We start from the raw sequence: 20,742 nt of genomic DNA on the forward strand, positions 1-20,742 counted from the left end.
CAAACTATTCATAGGGGTACCAGACAAAATAATAGTTCAGGTACTGCTGCTTGATTTGTATAGCACATTTCACAGACTGTGGCAATTCCAATCGCTTTACAGAGTAATAAAAACACAGTAAAGGTACAAGATTTACAACTTACAAGTAAAGACAAGAGACCAAAAAGATAAAAGATGGGAAAAAAGTAAACTAGTGCAGTTCAAATCAAGTGTACCAGAAAGATAAAAGAATGCAACAAATACTCCCACGTCTAGATGCACATCGTGAGTGAAGCCATACGGTTTTATGAATTTTTCTTATCCCCTAACCTTCCTGATACTCCTTTTGATCTGATATTTACGTCAGATCTCATTGCCTGAGGCTGTGGAGAATCATGGAATCCTCTCTTGGCTGAAAATCTTACAAGGTAAAGCCCTGTCTCCCCCACACATACTGTTCACGTATGAACAAGTAAGCATTCCCCACACAAGCTCAAAGTTCACTTATGTCAGCTCTACTGGGATTCTGAGTCATAAACGTACATATTTAGGTAATTTTGAAGCTGAGCAGGATAGAGAAGATTTTCAGCCATTATAGAGTAGACTAGTAACTGGTAGTGTAAATATGAAGGTTTTCAGCTTTGAATTTTAAGTGGTCAGAGTCTGGGCTTGTCTAAAATCATCTGAGTGGTCTGAGATGCATGATAACCAAATGCTGCTTCATGTTTTTGAGTGGACCAGTAGGCTAGCATCTGATATCCTAAGGGTCCTATGAGGTTCATATGACATGTCAGATGTATTTAGGCTCAGAGCAACACATTGATTTAAAAACGAGCAGGTGGTAAATTTGTAAAAATTTGGCAAATTGAATGAAATTAATAAGGTGATGCAAATCTGTTCTTTTGTCCTATGAAGTGATGTCTAATTAGTATTCTGAGTCTTTCTTTTGGATTTATTGTGATTACTCAGATGATGATGACGATCAACTGTGATTGAAGCAAGGGGTGGGAAAAAGTTTCTTTGACAAGCTCAGACAGAAATTTCAACAAATCAGCCAGTTGAAGACAAGAGAATCAGCGTTGCCATTTGGATTATTCAACATGTGTGCCAAGAAGCGGAGCCCCTACTCATTAAATGCCGATGAATAAATCTGGGGAAATTTCGCAGTCCACAAAGATTTCCTGAAGCTTCAAAGCAAAATCAAAATGTCTATTTTGAAAAAAAAAAAAAACATAAAATGGCTTGATACTGCTCATCCGGTGTAATCCAAATCTCCTAAAGCCCTGAAATCCCAAATTGTTTTTAAAAGACTTATTTACACCCTTGATGCAAGATCAAGCAAGCTTGTGCACCCACTTCAGTCAGGTTTAGCATACTCTCAGGGCTTCCACAGACTTGGATTATGCAGGACAAGCCATACGGAGCCATTTTATGTTTATTTTGATTATGTTTTATGTCCCCACCATCTTCGGTTGTATAGAGTAATTCCATTGGCAAGAGGGTGGGAAGATAATGACTGGATTTTTTTTCATTAACAGGTGAACGTAACCTTGACGGTGGCACAGTTTTAAAGAAGTTCAAAGGACAGAATAAGACATACATACATACTATGATCTATTCAGGTACATGTGGTCATTACCATGAAATAGAGTTCATAGTTTTCAGTGGGTTCAACGAGATCAGTGCATAATTCCATCCCTGACATTTCCCAATTTCACTCCATTTCCTCCTTTATTTAGAGTCAGTACCTTCAAACATTTCCTACTTTTAAGATGCCACTTCCCTCCCCTGTCTTTCGTCCGGAGGTAATTCCTTGTCGTCCCACAAAGTTTCCAACGCCATCCAACCAAAATCTAAGGTTTTCAATTCACTTCCACCACCTTTATGAACGACGAGAGAAAGATCCTTTCTCTTCGGAACCTTTTGATTTCTTGCATGATCACTTTCTATTACTTGCATCTACTGAACTGTAAAATTTCAAATAAGATGTTTTAACTAAAAAAAAAAAGTGCCTTTCTATCTGTTCACCCTACAGGTGTCTTGCCAAACACTTCCTGGGGTTGCAGTAGAGGTACTGCTGTCTAAATACAGTAAAAAAGACAAGCACGTTCTCCCCTTAGTGGTCACGGTGGTCTTAACGGTGCGGTCTCCGGACACGACACCAGTAGATTTAGTGTCTCAGCAAATTAAATCAAGATTAAATCAATCGAATCAATGAATCAGATGAACGGGGTTAATGACACCTGCAATGTAGGCAATAACTTCAGCCTCAGCCTGACAATGATGAAGTGCTAAATCCTAAATCTCAATTCCCAGATTAATATCTAAGTCTTAAATACAAGGTTTGATTTGCATGTAGGAAAATCAAAGAGTAGGACCACAAATCATTTTTTTCTAATCTGCTAACAGCGCAGGAAGCATGTTGGTCTTGAAAGTGCAGAGCTGCGAGGATGACGGTGTTATTCATGCCGTTTCTTTATTATACATACATCTGTGAGTGTTTCCCAGCTGCTGTTTGTAATAAAAAAAAGAGCTAACTTGTCAGTGGAAGTCACTGATGAAAGCCGGGGGCTTGCTTCTTAAGTGCCCACATTTTTGAAAAGCTGACAAGAAAAATGTGATGATGATGTTTTCAGACTTCGCTCATATGGTATGCAGAGGCATAGCTGCAATGGTACAGATCACAACAGGAGGGGAGAGAGAGCCAATACATAATTACACAGAATAAATATAGACAAAAAGAAAACATGGCGGGCCCTCACCTTTGATATTTAATTACAGCTTCTGTTTATGAGATGCCATGGAAAAAAAACACTGACAGGTCTTTTCATGGCTCAAAGTTTCCAAATACTGTATGTGGGTTACAGAGCGAGAGGGTTCGTGATTTAAAAACATGGGGAGAGTAGAGTGTATTTTCCACTAAGGGAAAATTAGGACTCTTAAATCTTAGATAACATTTTATTTTAGTGTTCTTTCCATGCTTAGTTAAGAAACTGTCACATCACGCCCGGCTCCCTGACTTATGTTTTTCACTGTGTCATTTATTTGGTGTTTCTTTACAATTAGGTCCGCATGTTCTCTTCTCTCGGTGCCAGTTTGTCTTTGTGGCATCAAGACAATACAGTGTTGACCTTTCTGGGGTTTTTTTGTTGTTTCATCTGTTTTTGACTTTTACTCTTTTGCCTTTTTTTTCTCTGTGAAAGACTTTTGGACTGAAAATGACAAAATCAAATAAATATATAAATGGTTCCTGATGCACATTAAAAAGTCAGCATCTATAAATCTATAAAATGTGACATAAATCTTTTTTGCTTGTACTCATTTATTTTTGAGAACAATATTTACTTATATTCCCGTTAAATGTTCCATTCATTTTTTTAAATTAATTAACTTATTTATTTTTGTATTGTATCCCCCTATGAATTTCCACAAACTCTTTATTTCATTTACGCATTTCTGCTTCATTATGCAAATGAGGAGGCTGTCTATCCATTTATGTCACATTTTATAAATTAATTAATGCCTACATTTATACCCAATATCAAAAACATGTTGTTGTGTATTTCTGAAAAACTTCTCATTGTTCCAAAATCTGAATGATAAGTACTCCCCGAAATTGACAGACACACTTTTATAAGCTCTCACTGAATTTAAGAACTGTCATTACCCAACTTGTTCACAGCTACTGTTTGTTTCTTGTCGAGAATGATCCTCACGTTCGGTTAAATGGTCCTTTGCGGGTTATTTGTCAAGGCTAAAAATGAGTGACTGTAAAACTAGCAGGCGTTTGAAAAGAGACGAGTGCCGCCGACAACAGCTGAGCGGCGCCCCGCACTTTTTATGCTTTGCGTGTCACAATTTTCCAGTCACTTACCTGTTTGAGCTGCGTGATCGTCTCCCTGGCGGTTGCCGTGGCAACGATGGCCCTGTTGCTCCCCGGGCTGAGCTGCAGGGACAGAGAGAGTCCGGAAACCAACTGCACCCCCAGCTCCGTCACACTCACTTTGTCGTCCACCACCCTGATGCTCCTCTCAGCCAGCACCGACGACGTCACAGGGGACAGCACCTGCGACAAGTAAATCCTCATCACAACTGCAGATGGATACACAAGACGGTGGCACGCGCTGCGACTGCTAAAGCCACACAACCACACAGGCGTACATCACGGCTCACCTGGACAGCAGTGGCGCCTACAGCACGTCCCTGCACCACCACCCCATCCAGCACCCTGGCTACGTCAGGATCTGCCACTTTAAGAGAGCTGCGCACAAGATTGGTCACATCCACCTGTCAATCAAAAGTGAAGAGGCACAAGTTAGTTTTAATGCTTACTGCGAATATGAAGCTATTATAAACTGTCTGATGAAAGTAAGTGCTGACATGTCAGCTTCAGTTAGGACTGTTGCAGTGAATGTCTCTACCTGCCAGTCAGGACCCAGGAAGTACTCAACGGGCTCTGCCCCAGTTAGCGGGTCAGGCAGGGCCTCGGCGTCAGCCTGGGCCATGAAGTGTGTCCGCACCCTGAGCGCAGAGTGCTGGTACTGCAGCATGCAACCTCTGCCCTTCCTCATCTCCTCCTCTTCTTCGCTGTCCCAAGTCGACCTGACACATGAAAATAAATCACACATAATAAGACAAGTATTTAAAAAAAAAAAAACAGTTCAAAGAGAGAGGTCCAGAAACAAACTTTTTTGCTTTCTTGAGCCCGACTCACACGGGACCAGTATTACCTGAGGCTCTCTAGTAACTTGTAATAATTGCAGCAGAGGTTGTCTGTGATCTTAATCCCATGTTAATCTGGGAGTTAAAACTCTACTCCGAATCATCTACTTTAGAGTTCGTGTGATAATACGAGACCGTGCGAATCAGCATCCCAGTGTTTTAGGGTCGTTCCCATCAACATCTGTTTTCTGTTGTAAGACTGTAGACATATTAAACCTGATCACAGCTCATAAAATGAAAAAAAGCAGTCGACAGCTGTGCAGTGAGATTGTCTATATTGACATTTAATGTGAGCGATGATGGGGAGGTTAGGGGCAACAAAAGGTTTTTATATTCATGTTAAGCCACAGAGCATCTGTTACTCGAGCAGAATTAGCTGCAAATGTGTATTTCCATCTACATGCAGAAAGTCAGGAAAAGAACCTGTTAAGTATACCATTAACTTTTTTGCTCAACTTCTGAAATATTGATGTTAAGCAGTCTTGGCATCATATACAGAGTTTGCTCATTCCATGCGAATTTGTGGCGCACAAACACAGACATGAGGGGTCATTTCTAAATCCCATGAGGTGTCCAGATTATATGACAAGATCAATACCATGTTCATGCCTGTGCGCTTATTTTAGCATAAAGTGGGAGCGCTCTCAAAAAGTAAAGGTTGTAGTTTGGGTTTAATTTGAGTTTTATTATTTCTTGGCCAGGTCAGGCCATGTTAAACTCGGGTCAAATACTATCTTTTCTGAAGCTTAAAAATGGCAAGGAGGCTGCTGATGATGTGCATCACCAACCCAAAACATCAGTAGCTTGAGGACCTTGGAATGAGACTCAGCAAACAAGAAACTTACTCCAGAATTGCATAATCAACCTTTAAAACAGCTAAAATTTGGGGCTCCGTTTAGCTCAGTTGGTAGAGCAGGCGTCCCATGTGCAGAGGCCTTGTCCTCACTCTGACGGCCCCCCGGGTTAGAGTGCCGGACAAGGGTCCTTTGCTGCATGTCACTCCCCCTCTCTCGCATCTGTTTCCCAGCATCTCTTGAGCTGTATTATCAACAAAGTTATATAAAGGCCAAAAAAATACATAAAAAAAAAAAACTGCTAAAATTTTGCTTTGAGGAAATTATTTTCACTGGATATTTTCGAAGGAGAGACTAAAATCTGTCCTCCAGCATCAATTTTTGAGTAAAATGTACTGAGACTGGTTGACAAAAGTGAAGTGACGCCAGCGAGCTAGTTCAGGAAGCCACTGAGCTGCACTGACATACACATGACATAGTATAGTATAGTATATGAAGTGCTGATCTATCTTTATTCAAAATGCACTACAAAATCATGCAGTTAATCTGAGGCGCGAGCTCCTAAATGTCCTTTCTTTTGGCAGCGGGGAGACAATGAACTCCAGAGCGATAATGGAGACCAGCAGGGTGGTTGTCGAAACTGTGGAGGCACTAAGCATTTGCCGAGTGACCTTTCCTTCTAAATGAATTTAAGTTCATTTGACCAGGATCCTACAGCTGAATGGTTTGTTTGCAGGCGGTGGAGGTTAAGCTGCGCGGCGTCCTCAAACCCCTCAGCAATGATCGCGTAATTATCATAAGATCGGCTGGCCCGCCACGCGCTGCACCACAGGTGTGCCCGAGGACGGCTGAATCTGCTTTCTCACCACAGGCGGGAAGCTATTGTCGAGAGCTTAAAGTCCAAACAAACATCATTATTATATAGCCCGAGGTCAGCGCTTAACACGCGTTGGAGGTGCTGCTTGAATTCAACAACAGACGGAAAACTAACTCTTCCTTCGAGGCTTTTGTCAAACTCATGGCTTGTAACACCTCCCCTGCATGCTTACATACATACATATCCACACAGCTGGCGATAATTGCATAGTAGTGTTTCTGCTCAGCTATGGTTTTTTTTCTGTTTAAACAACACTAAATCTCCATATATAATATATATACTATATATACACATGAAAAATTGTTTCGATGTTAAGTCTCTTTGCCATGGCTACTCAACGTTTCTGGTGAGCTGTGAGCCATCATGCCTTTGACAGGGTTATCAGGCTGCTAATTCATGTCAATAAATACAGGATTGTAATTAGTGCAAATTAAACTCTGCTGATATGAACTGACTGCAAGTGTTTGCGTCCATCTATTTTTAAAGGGAAATAAAATCGTTTCCTGCTCTTCATTCACGTGTCGTGCTTGTTGCTGTTGCTACCAAGTCAAGAAGATTCCAGCTGCTTTCGTGCCACTTGTTGTATATGCACGCTTGGCCGAGGCAATTCGGTGACAGTTGCTCAGCTGGGGCTGACCACTACAATCAACACAGACATTTCACATTTCTGATCTAGGACGGTATTGAATGTTTGTGAAAATGAAAGCCCCCAAAGAGTTTTGACCCCGGAGAAAAGCCATCAGTCGACCATCACCATTATTACTATTGAGTGAAAAATAATGACTCAACTGTAACTATTGAGTGAAATTCCACTAACCTTTGTCTCCAGGGCAACTGTGGCGCCTCTGCCGTGCCCTACCAACTAACGCACCAGGCACTGATGTGATGCTTTATGACTGACTACATACACAGCATTCAAAAAGATATTAGAAACGTGTCAGTACGCTGTAATCCAGTTTAACACCACCACTAACGACAGACTTTTTTTTTTTCCTTTACAAAGAATCAGTAAGAGGATCTGGAGAGTTGACTTTCTGCACCAATTTTTACAGTAGACTTTTTAATCTTAAGACATAAAGTGGTCAAACTATAAAGAGGAAAGTAAATGGTCTAGGCTAGCCGTGATGTTCTTTGGCCAGGGTTAACCTGAAAACATGAAATCAATGATCCTTCATCAAAGTCGGTCTGGCAAGATTAAGGTTATATCAAAGATTTAGTCGACTCAATGTTGTTTGATAAAATCAATTAAGGCATCTGTCACTGATAGGCAGCAAAAAGCATAACGTTTGTTTGGTTTTGTTAGTGACTTGTTAAGGACTCGAAACACAAGGTTTAGGACACTGACTTGGGATTTATTGGTCTCTGGTTGGGACTTGACTCAAGTTCAAACAGAGTTTTTTTTACGTGACACCCTCAGAATGAGGCTGACGGGACCTTTAGCAACAACAACAGCGATGCCACTTATACGGGACTGGTCTGGCCTTACCTCCTGTTGCCCGTGGTAATAGGAACCCTCCAGCCTTTGATCTGGCTGAGCTCTGGGTCGGCCACATCGATGTCCAGGGGCAGGCGAGGCATCCACACGCTCATCTCCAGCTGGGCACTCAGGAAACCGTAAGTGAAGTTGAGCATCACCCTGCTCTTCCCCCTCGTCTCCTTCCCGTTTACATACACAAAGTCGCATCGCTCCGACACCTGGACATTACAGACGACAAAAAAAGGGAAAGAAGAAAAGGTGAATTAATGCCTCTGTGTTTGAATCTGTCCCAAAAAAAACAGTCAGATGGTGTTCCTATTTTCTCTCAGACAGTCTGTTGCTCTGTAAATATCCTAATTCAAAATGTTCAGAATCACTTTACACCCGCGAAAGATGAGGATGGGGACTGAACCGTCATCAGGTGATTTGAATTCAGCTTTCTTCAGACACGCTCTAGCAAAGGCTTCTCCATGTAAAGCCCCCGATGGAAAATACATTTCAGCAACAACCGACAAAGAGAGGAGCGTGGGGAACAGAAGCACCAATACAAATAACTTAAAATCACGCAGACAGACGTGTTTTTTTCTCATTTTGCACTACTTCCAAAGTCTGGCCAGGGAGTCGCACAATGTTTCTATTTATGTCATGTAAATTCACTGCCGTGTTCTCTATGAAACCGTTAGTGAATACGAATTAGCTCTGCCTTACGACTGCTCCTGTAGCGCTGTACTGTAGGTAGGAGCACTGAAGTCCCCACCAGTGGGAGCAATGAGGTGAGACACAGCGGTTGGTGTGTTTTATTTAAGATTGGAGGGGCCTATCTCCGCTGCCTCCCCACTTATCTTAACAAACCAGTGGCTCCACAGAGGTAATTGGAGGGCACTAGACTGGAGAATAGAGTGAAGCACTGGAGAGAAGGAGGTGAAAAGAGGGAGGCGGAAAAAGAGTGAGGAAAAGGCAGAGGGAGGAATGACTTCTAAGGGAAGTCAACTTGAACTCCTGTGGAAATGTTGAGGGAGAGTCTCATCATGCCGACTGATCTGGACCACAACCTCTCCAGCAGCGCCTCAGTGCAGCTAAAGAAAGGTCAGTGGACACTCGGAAAATAAACTCTATGCACTTAATCATTTGTTGAAATGAGATGTTGATTAAAAAAAGAAAAAAACGTCACAATTTAAACTTTTTTAAGCTTTGTTAAGTAGTACTTCACTCTTTGGTGTTCAACATCCTGTGTACATGTACTGTTGTGGACCTACATGCAAATAAGAATTTATCTTGAGATGTGCACTTTGTGTAAAAATGACTTAATTTAATGCCGTTTCATTTTGTTTATGTGTGGCGGACCCTGCCACCTCTCTCGCTTCAAACAGTGTTCAGAACTTGTTTTCCTCTGAGAGCAGATTGTTTATCCAGTTATGGAAGAGTTGTGAGTTGTTTTTTTTACCTCATGAATATTGTAAATATACAAATTGTGTTTGAATTATTTTCTCCAAAACGACACAGTGCTCCTTTGAAAAAGCAGTACCTGCCAACGGTTGCACATGTTTTATCAGGTACACTTGAAACCACAGCTACTCACTGTTCCACCCATCCTGCTGTGAGTTTTATCTACAATTTAACTATCCATCATTTTCTGATTCATTTCTATTCAATATGAAAGTGTCAGAAATATAAACAGTAAACAGCCAAATGTAAAAAAAAAAAAAAAAAAAAAAAAGACACGTTTTGTCACTGGGGTAATTTATTTCCCTCCAGTGCAATGCATGATGGGTATATAATTCTTGGTTGGTGACCACCTGACGTACACTACTTTTCACAGTGCATGGTGGGATGCTTTTAGTCAACAAATTTAGGGTATAATAATTACAGCTACACGTTCAGCAGTTGGCTAGAAACTCAAAACGAATGCTGATGTTGCGCTGCGTCAACTGAATATGTGGGTTTAACCGTTTCCTCCCTCCCTCAAACATGCACAGCCAACCGGATGTTAATCGAAGAGATGTGCACTGCGTGGGAATCGGCTCCTAACATAGATTCACCCTAGTGGCAGTTATAATATTAAAAGGTGCAGTATTAGGTCTCAACCTTCAAAACCATATTGTCGGCGGCATCACTATAAGAGGGGTCAGCGACCACAGGAAGTGAGGAGGCCATTCAGAGACACAATAATAACTGGATTAAGTTCCTGTATGGATACAGAAAATCTTTACAAACGCAGTCGCCCTCTCTTCAGCTCTTTCACCACTCTCTCAAGCTCACACACTTAAACACTCCGCCACACACTCACACAAAGCCAGTGGCTGTGGCATCATCTAATGGGGAAAAAAACCACATAATTCCTTTTCTTCTTCTCCACTTCACTCCTCTTAGCCTCCATCTCGCTTTCCTCTCTCGTACTGTCCCACTAACACGGATCCATTACACAAAAGGTCAAATCACTGTGCTTACGGACTGAGTGGTGGGATCACGGGGCTCAGTCTCTAATGCCATATGGAAGAGGCTGCTTTTATCCACCACACTCTGACCCTCACACACTCACACACACACACACACACACCGCCCGGAACTGGACCTGTTGAGTGACAGCGGGTGTCTTTTTTTTATAGTGTCTCTACATTCAGCTTAATTACTGTAAAACATTCAGCAAACATGTTTTTTTTTAATGCAAATCTGGTCTTGATGACATATTCAATTCTGGAATCTAAATGGAAGAGAGAGAGAGAGATGCTGTAATTGTTTTGTTGTTTTATTTAGATCAGAAAAGGTTGTTATTTCATGTCTAAAACTCATTCAACCCATTATAAATCATTCATGCATCCCGTGAAGCAGCTTAGTTCAGTGAATACTGAATGATCTAGCTGCCCAGTTTCTCATTATTTGAAGTAAACTTTTCGTGTCACACTATCGCACTGAAGAGAGAATAATTTTGCCGCATTCCCAAAGATTAAAAAAAAAAGGGGGTTTACATGTATGCTTTACACCATTGGTGTAGCAGCTATTATACAAGGGTGTGTCCCAGTTGTTATGAAATGTATCAAATAAATAAATAAAAAACAATAGTGGGCACCAGCCATCTCATGTCATTTTTGGCGATTAACTGTGTCACTTAAATTTATTATATTTCATTAGATTGTGTGGTTCTTTGTGTTGGATTAAGAGTAAATTGCTATCTGAAATGCTAGAGGATAAGCCAAATCCGGCCCCCAAAAAGCTATTGATTACTGAATAAGTTTCTGTACAAATAATACTTTTTTAAAGGTACTATGCATAAGAATCGGCCACCTTAAATTCATGCTCGCAACAAATAGGGGGCAATATATCACTAGAATAACTGCTAACTGTTGCTAACTGTATTCTTTTTGTATATCCATGAGCGTAACTACTTTTAGCTTTTTAGCTCAGTTAGCCGTGCAGCTAGCAAGACTACCAGGGGAGTGTTCATGCTGCAAGGACAGGAGCTTTTGACTGTTGGAACAAAGACTTTATCAGGCCTAGGGGTTGGTTAGCATGCTAGTTACTGTAGATATCTCTTCAACACAGTACAAAGGAGTTTTTGACATAACTAGCTAGGGTATTCTCCAAGCTTAATCACAAATGCTTTATATCTAGCCAGACGCTCCTATTTAATATTTTATTTAAGAGTTTGGAGGAAATTAGGGAAAACACTTGTTTTGCTTGTAAAACACAGAAGAAGAATTTGGCAGCTAAGAGCATCGCCTGCAGATACTCAGTCGTCAAACAGAAAAAACAAGTGTCAGTATTAACACACTGCTCGATTAGCAAGATGCTAATAGACATAAAAGTTACATAAAGCAAATACAAGCATTTACAAGCAACGTGAACATGTTCTCAGTGTGTATTTAAATCCAAAGGCTTACCTTGAGTACATCCTCCTCTGTAGACCTACAGCTGGTGTACTTGGTCACATCAGTAACTGAGCCATCGGCCTCCACAGCCAGAGTATTCACAGGGATGGACACCGTTTCACCCGTCAGAGCCGCAGTGTTCAAGATATCAGTGTTCTGTGCAGAAAGAAGAGCAGATACAGAGCAGGTTAGATGTCTAGGTTAATGTAACAGTTTTAGTCACTTTAATATGCAAGAAAACTGAGGGACTTGAAATGTTTTTATACTCTGAGTGTGTAGTTTAAGGGATGAAAGAGGAGATTAGCTGAGCTTAGCTTAATCATATAAAAAGATAAGGAAATACATAAAGCTCTTCCATAGCTACTCTAACTACATCACATATCCTTTAAGAAATAACATGGAGTTGAGTTTAACAAACAGTCAGACCACTTTTTCTTCTTCACACAACAGCAGGCACAGCAGCGGACATTAAAGGCCAGCTCCAATCAATAATATAGACCAGGGGTCAGCAGCTAAGTTGGTCCCAGGGCACAATGTAGACGCTGGACATTCAAATTAAAGTTGTTGTTGGTTTTTTTTAATAATAAATTAGACTTAACAAGCCTGTTGTTAAACATATTCACATTGTTACAAAATGAGTATTATTTTCACTATAGTATATAAGTGTGAACAAACTCTTAAAAAGACTCTTAGACCTCTGCCAAGGACACAGTCAGCGCTCAATACAAACCGAATGAATGAGTCCTTATTTCCCTCACTTTTGTTTGCTTCCTGGGGATCCCAGGAAGCAAACAAAAAAAAACTCAGCTTGAGACAGTTGGCCTACAAAAATATACCCCTTGCGTTTAATAGACAAGTTTAGTAATTCTCAGACAACTCTGGAGTTACCTCCCGTAGTCTGGCCAGTGTGCTGCTGTCAGCTCATGGCCAGCCATGGAGCCAAGCGATTTAGTAATGGGTTCATGGAGTAGAGAGGGGAACGGGCAAACTATGAATTATAGACATTCTGGCCCACTGCCAGGGGTTGGCAAGCTGATCAATAATCACTCCCAGGACAGACAGGGCGTCTTCCACTGATGCACACATTTTCTGAATTCATTAATATTCTGTGGGCCGGATGGGAAGCTTTGGAGGGTTGGATGTGGCCTGCAGGCCATGAGTGGACAATATGACGATACAGAGTCTTGGGTGTTATTTTAAATGCTAGGTTCTATTGATGCTGAAGTTTAAACCCTAACCTTAAAAGGTGCCCCATGTAATAATTTTAGTTTAAAACTTAGCCCTAACCAATCCTGTATCTTAAAACAACTTTGCTCCTAAAGAGGTGACATTGGGCTGACCACACCAACCTCTCAAGCCAAAGAACTAGCTCATGGCTAACTATATAGTGGTAGCTACAGTAAGCAGCATTTAGCAGTATCACCGGTGATATGATGCCCCCTATTTTTTGCAAACTAGCTAATGGCAGCTACACTTAACACTAGTAAGTGGATACACTGGTGATATTCTGCTCTTTATATGCATGGTCCAAGTCGCTTGCTGCATAGTTAACTGGGCCACTTGGCTACCTGCAGCTGCACTTAGCAGTAGTAAGAGGCTACACTAGCAGCTACGCTGATGATATGCGTGTTTGGTCCTGAACCCTAGCTACATGGCTAAATAAGCTAACTAGTTAACGGTAGCTGCAGTCAGCAGCAGTCAGTGGTTATGCTGGTGATATGCAGCTCCTTATTTGTTTGGTGTAGGCCATAAGCTGCATGGCTAACAGGGCTAACTGGGCTAACTGGTTAATGAGAGCCACAGTTAGCAGCAGGTAGGAGTATGAATTCAAAAGATTGCAAATTATTAAATATAGATCATTTAAAGGAACTACCTGATCCCATAGACCTCTAGCAATTGAATAAGCTAACTTGAAGCTTGATTTTTTTTTTTTTTCAGTCAGCATGTTTGGCACAGCTTGAAAATGAAATGCATGTAAAGAAAATGTAAAACACCATTATCAGGTTGAGACTGAGCGAGGAGGAAAAATAGCAGAAGTCTTCTGTAAGCCAAACAGCTACCTGCCATCTGCTCTATTGTGAAGGTGAAACTATATTAAAAGAGAACACTGTTTGTGAAAGACCTCTTTGAATATCCTGCTGGGCTAATGCATTATACAATACAATCATCACTCCTTGAACAGGGGCAGGGATGACAGACAGAGGGTTAGTGAGACTAACAGGGATTAAAACACTCGCAGGCTCACAAAGTTGATTCGTTTAAATCACGCTGATGCGACACCCACACACAAACTGCACAGATGTGCTAAAAAAACACCATCCTCATCTATGACGATAATATACATGTCTGTCTTTCACCTGAATAGAAGTAAATCCTCCTGTATTATCCACACTGTAGATCACTGGTCTAAAACACCTTAACCTGATTACATTCCTAATCAGCCAAACCACCTTGTACTGTACATCCTTGCCAATGCTCAGCAGCAGCTTAGCACTCATACATGCCACCAAATCTGATGTAGCTCTATTTTTAAACATAAACTCCTCCTTCGACATGGATTTACAACTACTTTCCAGTTTACAAGACGTCTTCTAACATCTTTTAATCTATCATTGGTAGTCGCAGTATGTGGATAAGGAGCTTGGGGTGATCAGTGTTTTTTTTTTTTTGCGGACTAAAGCATCGGGCAGCGCTCGGCAGATGTTCCCCGGCAGCTTCGCATTCGGAACTCTGTCGGCTTGACAGCTGCTGACCGCAATTCCAAAAGGACATGTTCCAGTTCAGACTGCGACACTGACCCCAACATAAGCCACTGGATCAGGGGGAGCACAAAATCAGAAAGCAATATCAGCACTCGGCGATGCCGGCAGCGCCACGCCGAGAGAGCTCGGCGTCCAGTGTTTCCACAAGCTCCACAGTAATCTGGCTTGCAGTGATCAAGTTCAGCTCAAATCGTTAAATCTGCCGCCTTTCTGAAAACAGTGTTATATTTACACTTGGTGGTAAGCCTTAATGTCTGTCCATTCATTCCTTCATGCAGTCCAAGTGTTAAATCCTTTATAGGGTTATGTGTAAGGGGGTTGAACGCTTCATCATCATGGGAAGAACATGCAAAGACTGGAAGACAGGTCAGAAAACCAGGTCAGCATGGTCCACATGCAGCTGTAACAGTAATTTGTTCTGCTATAAGTATAAAGATATGCCAATTCTACTCCCATCCTATCTAATAACTCCATTCACTCCTCTGTAATAGGAGAGCAAAAGGTTGCCAGGCATGAGTCAGAAAGGCGTGACAGATTTGGTCACTGGTGTCCGTGTGTGTGTGTGTGTGTGTATGCGCGTGTGTGTCCCATCATCCTACTTCCTATTATCTTTTGTGCACATGCTCAAGGACGTCTCGAGGTTCGTGGCTGATGTGATTCACAATTTTTTTCGAAACTTGTCAGCTACTAAATATGAATCAGCCTTACTGTCTCAGCACGCAGAGCATTTCTAGCCTTTGCAGCATTGGTTTAGCGTTTCCAGGAAAACTCACAGACCGATTGCATGCACTGCAAATCACGTCATCACATTCACTCTTCACAAGGGCAGTTCACAACCGGTACATATGTTCCGAGACCGTGGCGGTTAATGCAATTGGCAATGTGAAGCACCACTGTGACACGTACAGTATAAGAGGGATTTAAGAGGGAACGGAAAGTACAGAGGTGTTAAAGCTGTTAGAAAGTGAAGCTATTTTGAGAGTGTTTGTTTGGTTGAGACTGTTTAGATGTGAAATGGGTTCACAAAAGAAGAAGGAAAAAGGAAGCTCAACCTTTACTCTATTTCATACAGAAGCATGTTGTTTTAAGATGCACAGTTTTCTTAAGCAAGTTTCTCTATTTCAATTGTCATATGTTGCACATACTGTAACATAATGTATTTACTGTTAGTACTTTATCCCCTATAAAGTTGCAATATGTAAGAATGTCAGATGAAAAAAATTCAAAGCTTCACTCATGTATTGTTTTGCAAAGATAGGTGCTAACGAGCTAGCTCCAACCCACCCTGCTCTAAAGCTCCCGTGCTGGAGGTGGAACCATCAACACTCCTGCCCGGACAGCTAACTGCATGGCTAAGTGGGCTAAATAGCTAACGCAGTAGTTAGGGCTTACTTTAGCGATATGTCACCCCCCCCAATTTGAGCATGTATTCCTAAGGTCAATTCTTACATATTGCACTTTTGATGTGAGAACTGACTAAATGTTGACAAATGATTGAATTTCTTTTATTTGTCACTGAACACATAACGCAGACATGATGTTGTTCTGGAATTTGGCTTGGGGATATTTTTTCTCTAACTGGACCGATTATAATTTGAACCAAAACCCTCTGCACTGATCTGCTCTCCACGTCTAGTTTCCTCGTGTGAATCCTGAGACTGAAATAAAAACATATTTGCTCCACAATGTTTGTTTGATTCATGCCGTCTATCGTACCATAAAATTGCCTACTAAATCTCCTGTCAACGACAGACATGCATCGACCTTGTAATTTCTGGCGCTTGTGTCGTAATGTAAAGGAGTTTGAGACGAGTACACGCAGCAGCAGGGAATCAGCACGAGCACTAAAAATCACATTAACGCATCAGAGATTTTTAAAAAATGCTGTGATTACAGGAAACTTATTGAACTCTGCTGTGCAGACGTGAAATAATTTGACACAGAGGGAAAAACTAGATTAAACAAAATTGATTAGCAACAAACAAACATCAAACATTCCTCAAACATCAGGTTTAATAAGAATGTGATAGATAAAATAGATCTACTGTACACCCTGCTGGGAATACAGCGAGGCAGAGGATTGTACTTAAAAGTCTGCATGTTTTTACAGTACAGAAATTAACACAGATATTTCCCTCACCATGACCAGAGGTGCCAGACCCACATAGTCCCTCTGTGTTGTGTAGATCCGCATTATGCCAGCGTCCTTGACATTGCCGGGCAACTCCAGGCGCCAGGAGATGCTCTGACTCTCCACCTGCTCGGAGACATCTTTTGGCACAAAGTCCAGTTGTAAAACTTCCAAAAGACCCCTGTTTGACACAGACATTTTAAACATGGTCAGACAAGTTAAAGGTGTAGGATCTTGTTTAAACACATCATTCAGAAGGAGAAGTATAAAAAGGGGCAGTGGTTGCCGAATCTTACTCCCTGGTCTTCAAATACCAACACTGGCCACAAGCCGCGTACCCAGTTTATATTTTGGCAACATGGGAACAAGACTCAATGAACTTAATGTCTTTCTCCAGAAGAGCTGATGCTCAGACATGTCCTGAACATGGCAAAATAATGAGAAAATAAGAACATAAGGGCAGAGGGTGGAGTCTGCAGTTAGAGACATCACCACGCAGTGACGATTGAGAGGGATTATTTGTGTTTCAATCAGTCAGTCATAAACCTCACTTTATACTTCAGAGATCATTGATGACGACAATCTAGAGTGTCACTCAGAGTTCATTCTTCCGCCAAGGCCAAACAGTTTCCTTTTGTTCTGACTCATAGATACCAGCTACCTTGTAACGTCTCATTAAGCATTAATCCCTGAGACGATAAAGACATTTCCAACATTAAAGAAAGTCAGAAGAGATTCCTGAATGTGTCCCATTACGCAGTTCCATAGCAAGTTAATGGGGTCTGTTCTGGGAGACCCATTCTCCATACATGTTTTCGTAGAAATCATTTTGGTAGTTTTTCTACCTTTTAAACAGACTTGAAAAGCAGCCCATGTGGCCACATGTGGCTTTTATCAGTCAATGACAAATGGTTGGGTAATGTTAATTAGATTAACAGAGTCAGAGAACTCCAAATAATGCCAGTTACACTGCAAAACGTTAACATTAGCTCAAATTTGCCACAAAGTCATACCAATCACCAAGTGATGCTGCAGCAACCAAAGCTGTGAGTCATCTTAGTTGAGTGAGGAATTATTTAACACTTTGTTGATTAAGAAAGGGTTATTTCTTCATTTGAAACTTACAATTTAAATCGAAACTGTTTTGGGTTGGAGACTTTTGAACAAGCGTGCTGACCCCGACATGCTGTACATGCATTGTAAATACAGGCCATGCTGTTCCAAGATTTTCCCTAATTTCACTCCAGATTAAGACTTATGTTGCCAAAATTGAGCTATTACAGGAAAATTAACGATGAAAGCGGAACTAAATGGGAATTCACATCAAGAGTTTAATTGTGGAGAGTAATGAAACATGAACAAGCACTTAGCGTCGCCCACATACAGTTCAATTTCGATCACAGTCACCCACTAAATAAGTTAAACTGGGATCTTCACAGCAATAGTGGCGATTGTTCAGATATTGTGAGGCATTATCTAATGTTAAATGGGTGTGATGTTTTAATTAGTTTGCAATTAAAAAAAAAACAAAAAAAAAACAAGACAAACAGTTGAAAATCCAACTGAAGCCGCCTTGTGTGGCCCTGTTGAATAATTGTTATTAAACTGTCATATCTGACTTTTTTGTAGAAAACACTGCCTGGCGTCGGGAGACAAAGACGCCTCAGCAGGACGGGAGCTGAGATGAAGTGTATACTCTCGCGTTCCTCTGAGAGACGCCGCCTCTGAGAGTAAAAGAGACAGAAATTACTGAAAATTTGTGAAAAACAAACCGCAGCGTTTGAACCCCGAAGAAGCGAACGCAATACACAAGAGGTCTCATTTCCATCAGCAGATGGAAGAATAAGGTGAGAGTGTGGAGGGAAGATTAAGTGAGCTGGCAGAGTCTTGAGCCAAGTATTCTGGTCAAAGGATTGTCAAAGAAATGGCATGTGATGTTATTTGATGCTGGAGAGAGCGTGCAGGCATACCTGCCAGGAGGAACAGATCAAAGGGGAAATAGAGCAGAATGTGAATAGGGCTGTGGCACTTTGAAGTGGAGCAAAACTTTGCATAGAGCAAAACAATGAACCTATACGGAGCGCGCGTTGCTTAAAACTTACATTTGAAATTGGCAAAAAGTTACTGAAAATGTGCTTCGAGGACGCACGCAAACATACTTATGAACATATAAGAGGCATTAGAGGCCATTGTGGGGGTTACTCATGGCACTCATGGACGCTAATGAAAAAGGCAAATGATAAAAAACACACTCTGCTTCTCTGCTCACATGCATCTATAAGCTTCTGACTGTGTGGCTGCAGATTAAAAGCACACAACTCAGACATTATGAAATCAAATAACCGTAATTAAGTATTCTACAGTTGATGCTCCAGGCAGTGCACTCGTAACTCCAGCTGAGTGCAATTAGGACTTATTTGTTCGGCTCATGAAAGCCGTTCTTGCATAAAAAATGTTTTTTTGTTTTTTTTTTTCATCTCTGAGATTCCCCTGACCAACATGAAGCTGCTCACAGAGTGTCGGTGACACCGTGTTTGATGACACCGAGGATCTTTTGCTAAGCCATTTGTACCTTCATTTTATTCTAACAACAGAAAATGGAGCCATACAGAGAATCATTTTTGTCAAAGCAGATCAAAGATGGACAAAGTATGAGGTGTTAGCAAAGCTTCCCAGCAGTTCTGAGTAATTTGGTGTGGAACAAGGAATACAAGGAAAACAGGGACCATTGAATCAACCTTTTAACTGGAAAAAGGTCAGTTTGCATTCTTTTAGGTATATATTTAAGGCAGACAACTGAGGAGGGGAGTTGATTATCAATACTTCAAAAATGTCGGGTCCAAAATGATTGTTTTGTGTAGCTTCTACCAATGTTTGTGAGCCAATGGTGTAACGCTCTTGTTATCATGTGATGTATGTGTGTGCTTTGTCAGATGATTTCTTCAGTACGCAACCGTCATATTTTACTGCCCTAGCGTTAGCTAGCTAGTTTTAGCAACGTCAAAGTTAGTCTGTCTTAGCCGTAAGCAACGTTTACATTGGCTAGCTAGCACTGGCAACGCAAACATTTACGTAGTTGGAGAGGGTTGTAATACAGCAGTACAGGTGTTTAGGGATGTACAAGTTTTATCTACTTTTGGAAAGAGCGAGCATTTTCCCCATTTCAAGTCTTTATGCTAATGTCAGCTAACTAGCAGCTAACTCTAATAACATGGGAGTTGCAGTGATATGTGGTAGCGGAAGGTCACACATAGGTGGCAGTGTAACCTCAAGGGGCCTCTGTGAGACTGTGTGTGATTACAGGAAGTAGAAGTCACCGATGCCCTGCGGTAAAAAAAAAAATAAAAAAGATAAGCACACATAGTCCTTGAGCGAGACAGCGTGTGTTACAAATTAAACAGCTAGCTGAAGCTAGCATAAAATTGAAGTTGAAGTTTTATTCATATGCACAAGTACTTTTAAGGAGCGGTATCAATTGAATATATATAACTCTCGGCAAGAAAGCAAGTTAGCTTATATTTGAAAACGTCAGAACTATTGACAATCTCTATACAAGGTTTTTGTTCAGAAGTTAAAATGTGTGTCAAATATACAATTAGACAAAACAGGTAAACACATTCTGCTGAGATGCTGTGTGAAATTAAGGCAAATTAAGTTTAATCTGACTTTGTACCTTTAAAACATGTGTGACATGAGCATGTATACTCGAGATCACGCAAATCATCGGCTTAATTTCTATAAAACGCTCCTTGACTTCCTGTGTTTTCTTAGACAAAAAGTCCTCACGCAGATCTTAAGACAGCCTCGAAATAGCTGCGTGAGAGCTAGACAGTGCAACACAGAAGGGGTTAATGCCCCTGTTTCCTGGAAATCCATCTATTCGGGGGTACTTTAAACCCCTGGACGTATCATCACTTCAAAGCACAGTGGTGACAGAGTGTGTGTGTGTGTGTGTGTGTGTGTGTGTGTGTGTGTGTGTGTGTGTGTGCGTGCATGCGTGCCCTGCATGTGCTGCATGTGTGTGTGAGCTCAGCACAAGGGACACAACTTGGAATATCTCTCCTTCCTAATCTCCCCTTCTGAACGTGCAAGCGCTTAAGCCTGGATAACGTAGCCGTGATTATGGATGATTAC

At 41.2% G+C, this 20,742-nt stretch overlaps 1 protein-coding gene across 3 annotated transcripts in view; it reads right to left on the reverse strand.

The window, feature by feature from the left end:
• Positions 1–20,742, reverse strand: part of si:dkey-1d7.3 (transmembrane protein 132D) — a 50,736-nt gene that overhangs the window by 5,080 nt on the left and 24,914 nt on the right. For all 3 annotated transcript variants that reach the window (XM_037118368.1, XM_037118367.1, XM_037118366.1), the window contains 6 exons: positions 16,618–16,789; positions 11,728–11,871; positions 7,859–8,067; positions 4,401–4,581; positions 4,153–4,266; positions 3,854–4,045 (listed from right to left, as the gene is read on the reverse strand). In XM_037118368.1, coding sequence (XP_036974263.1) covers positions 3,854–4,045; positions 4,153–4,266; positions 4,401–4,581; positions 7,859–8,067; positions 11,728–11,871; positions 16,618–16,789 — 1,012 coding nt within the window. The remainder of the gene's footprint in view (positions 1–3,853; positions 4,046–4,152; positions 4,267–4,400; positions 4,582–7,858; positions 8,068–11,727; positions 11,872–16,617; positions 16,790–20,742) is intronic.

The sequence above is a fragment of the Acanthopagrus latus genome, chromosome 12, assembly GCF_904848185.1.
Source record: "Acanthopagrus latus isolate v.2019 chromosome 12, fAcaLat1.1, whole genome shotgun sequence".
In the NCBI taxonomy this organism is placed as follows: Eukaryota; Metazoa; Chordata; class Actinopteri; order Spariformes; family Sparidae; genus Acanthopagrus; species Acanthopagrus latus.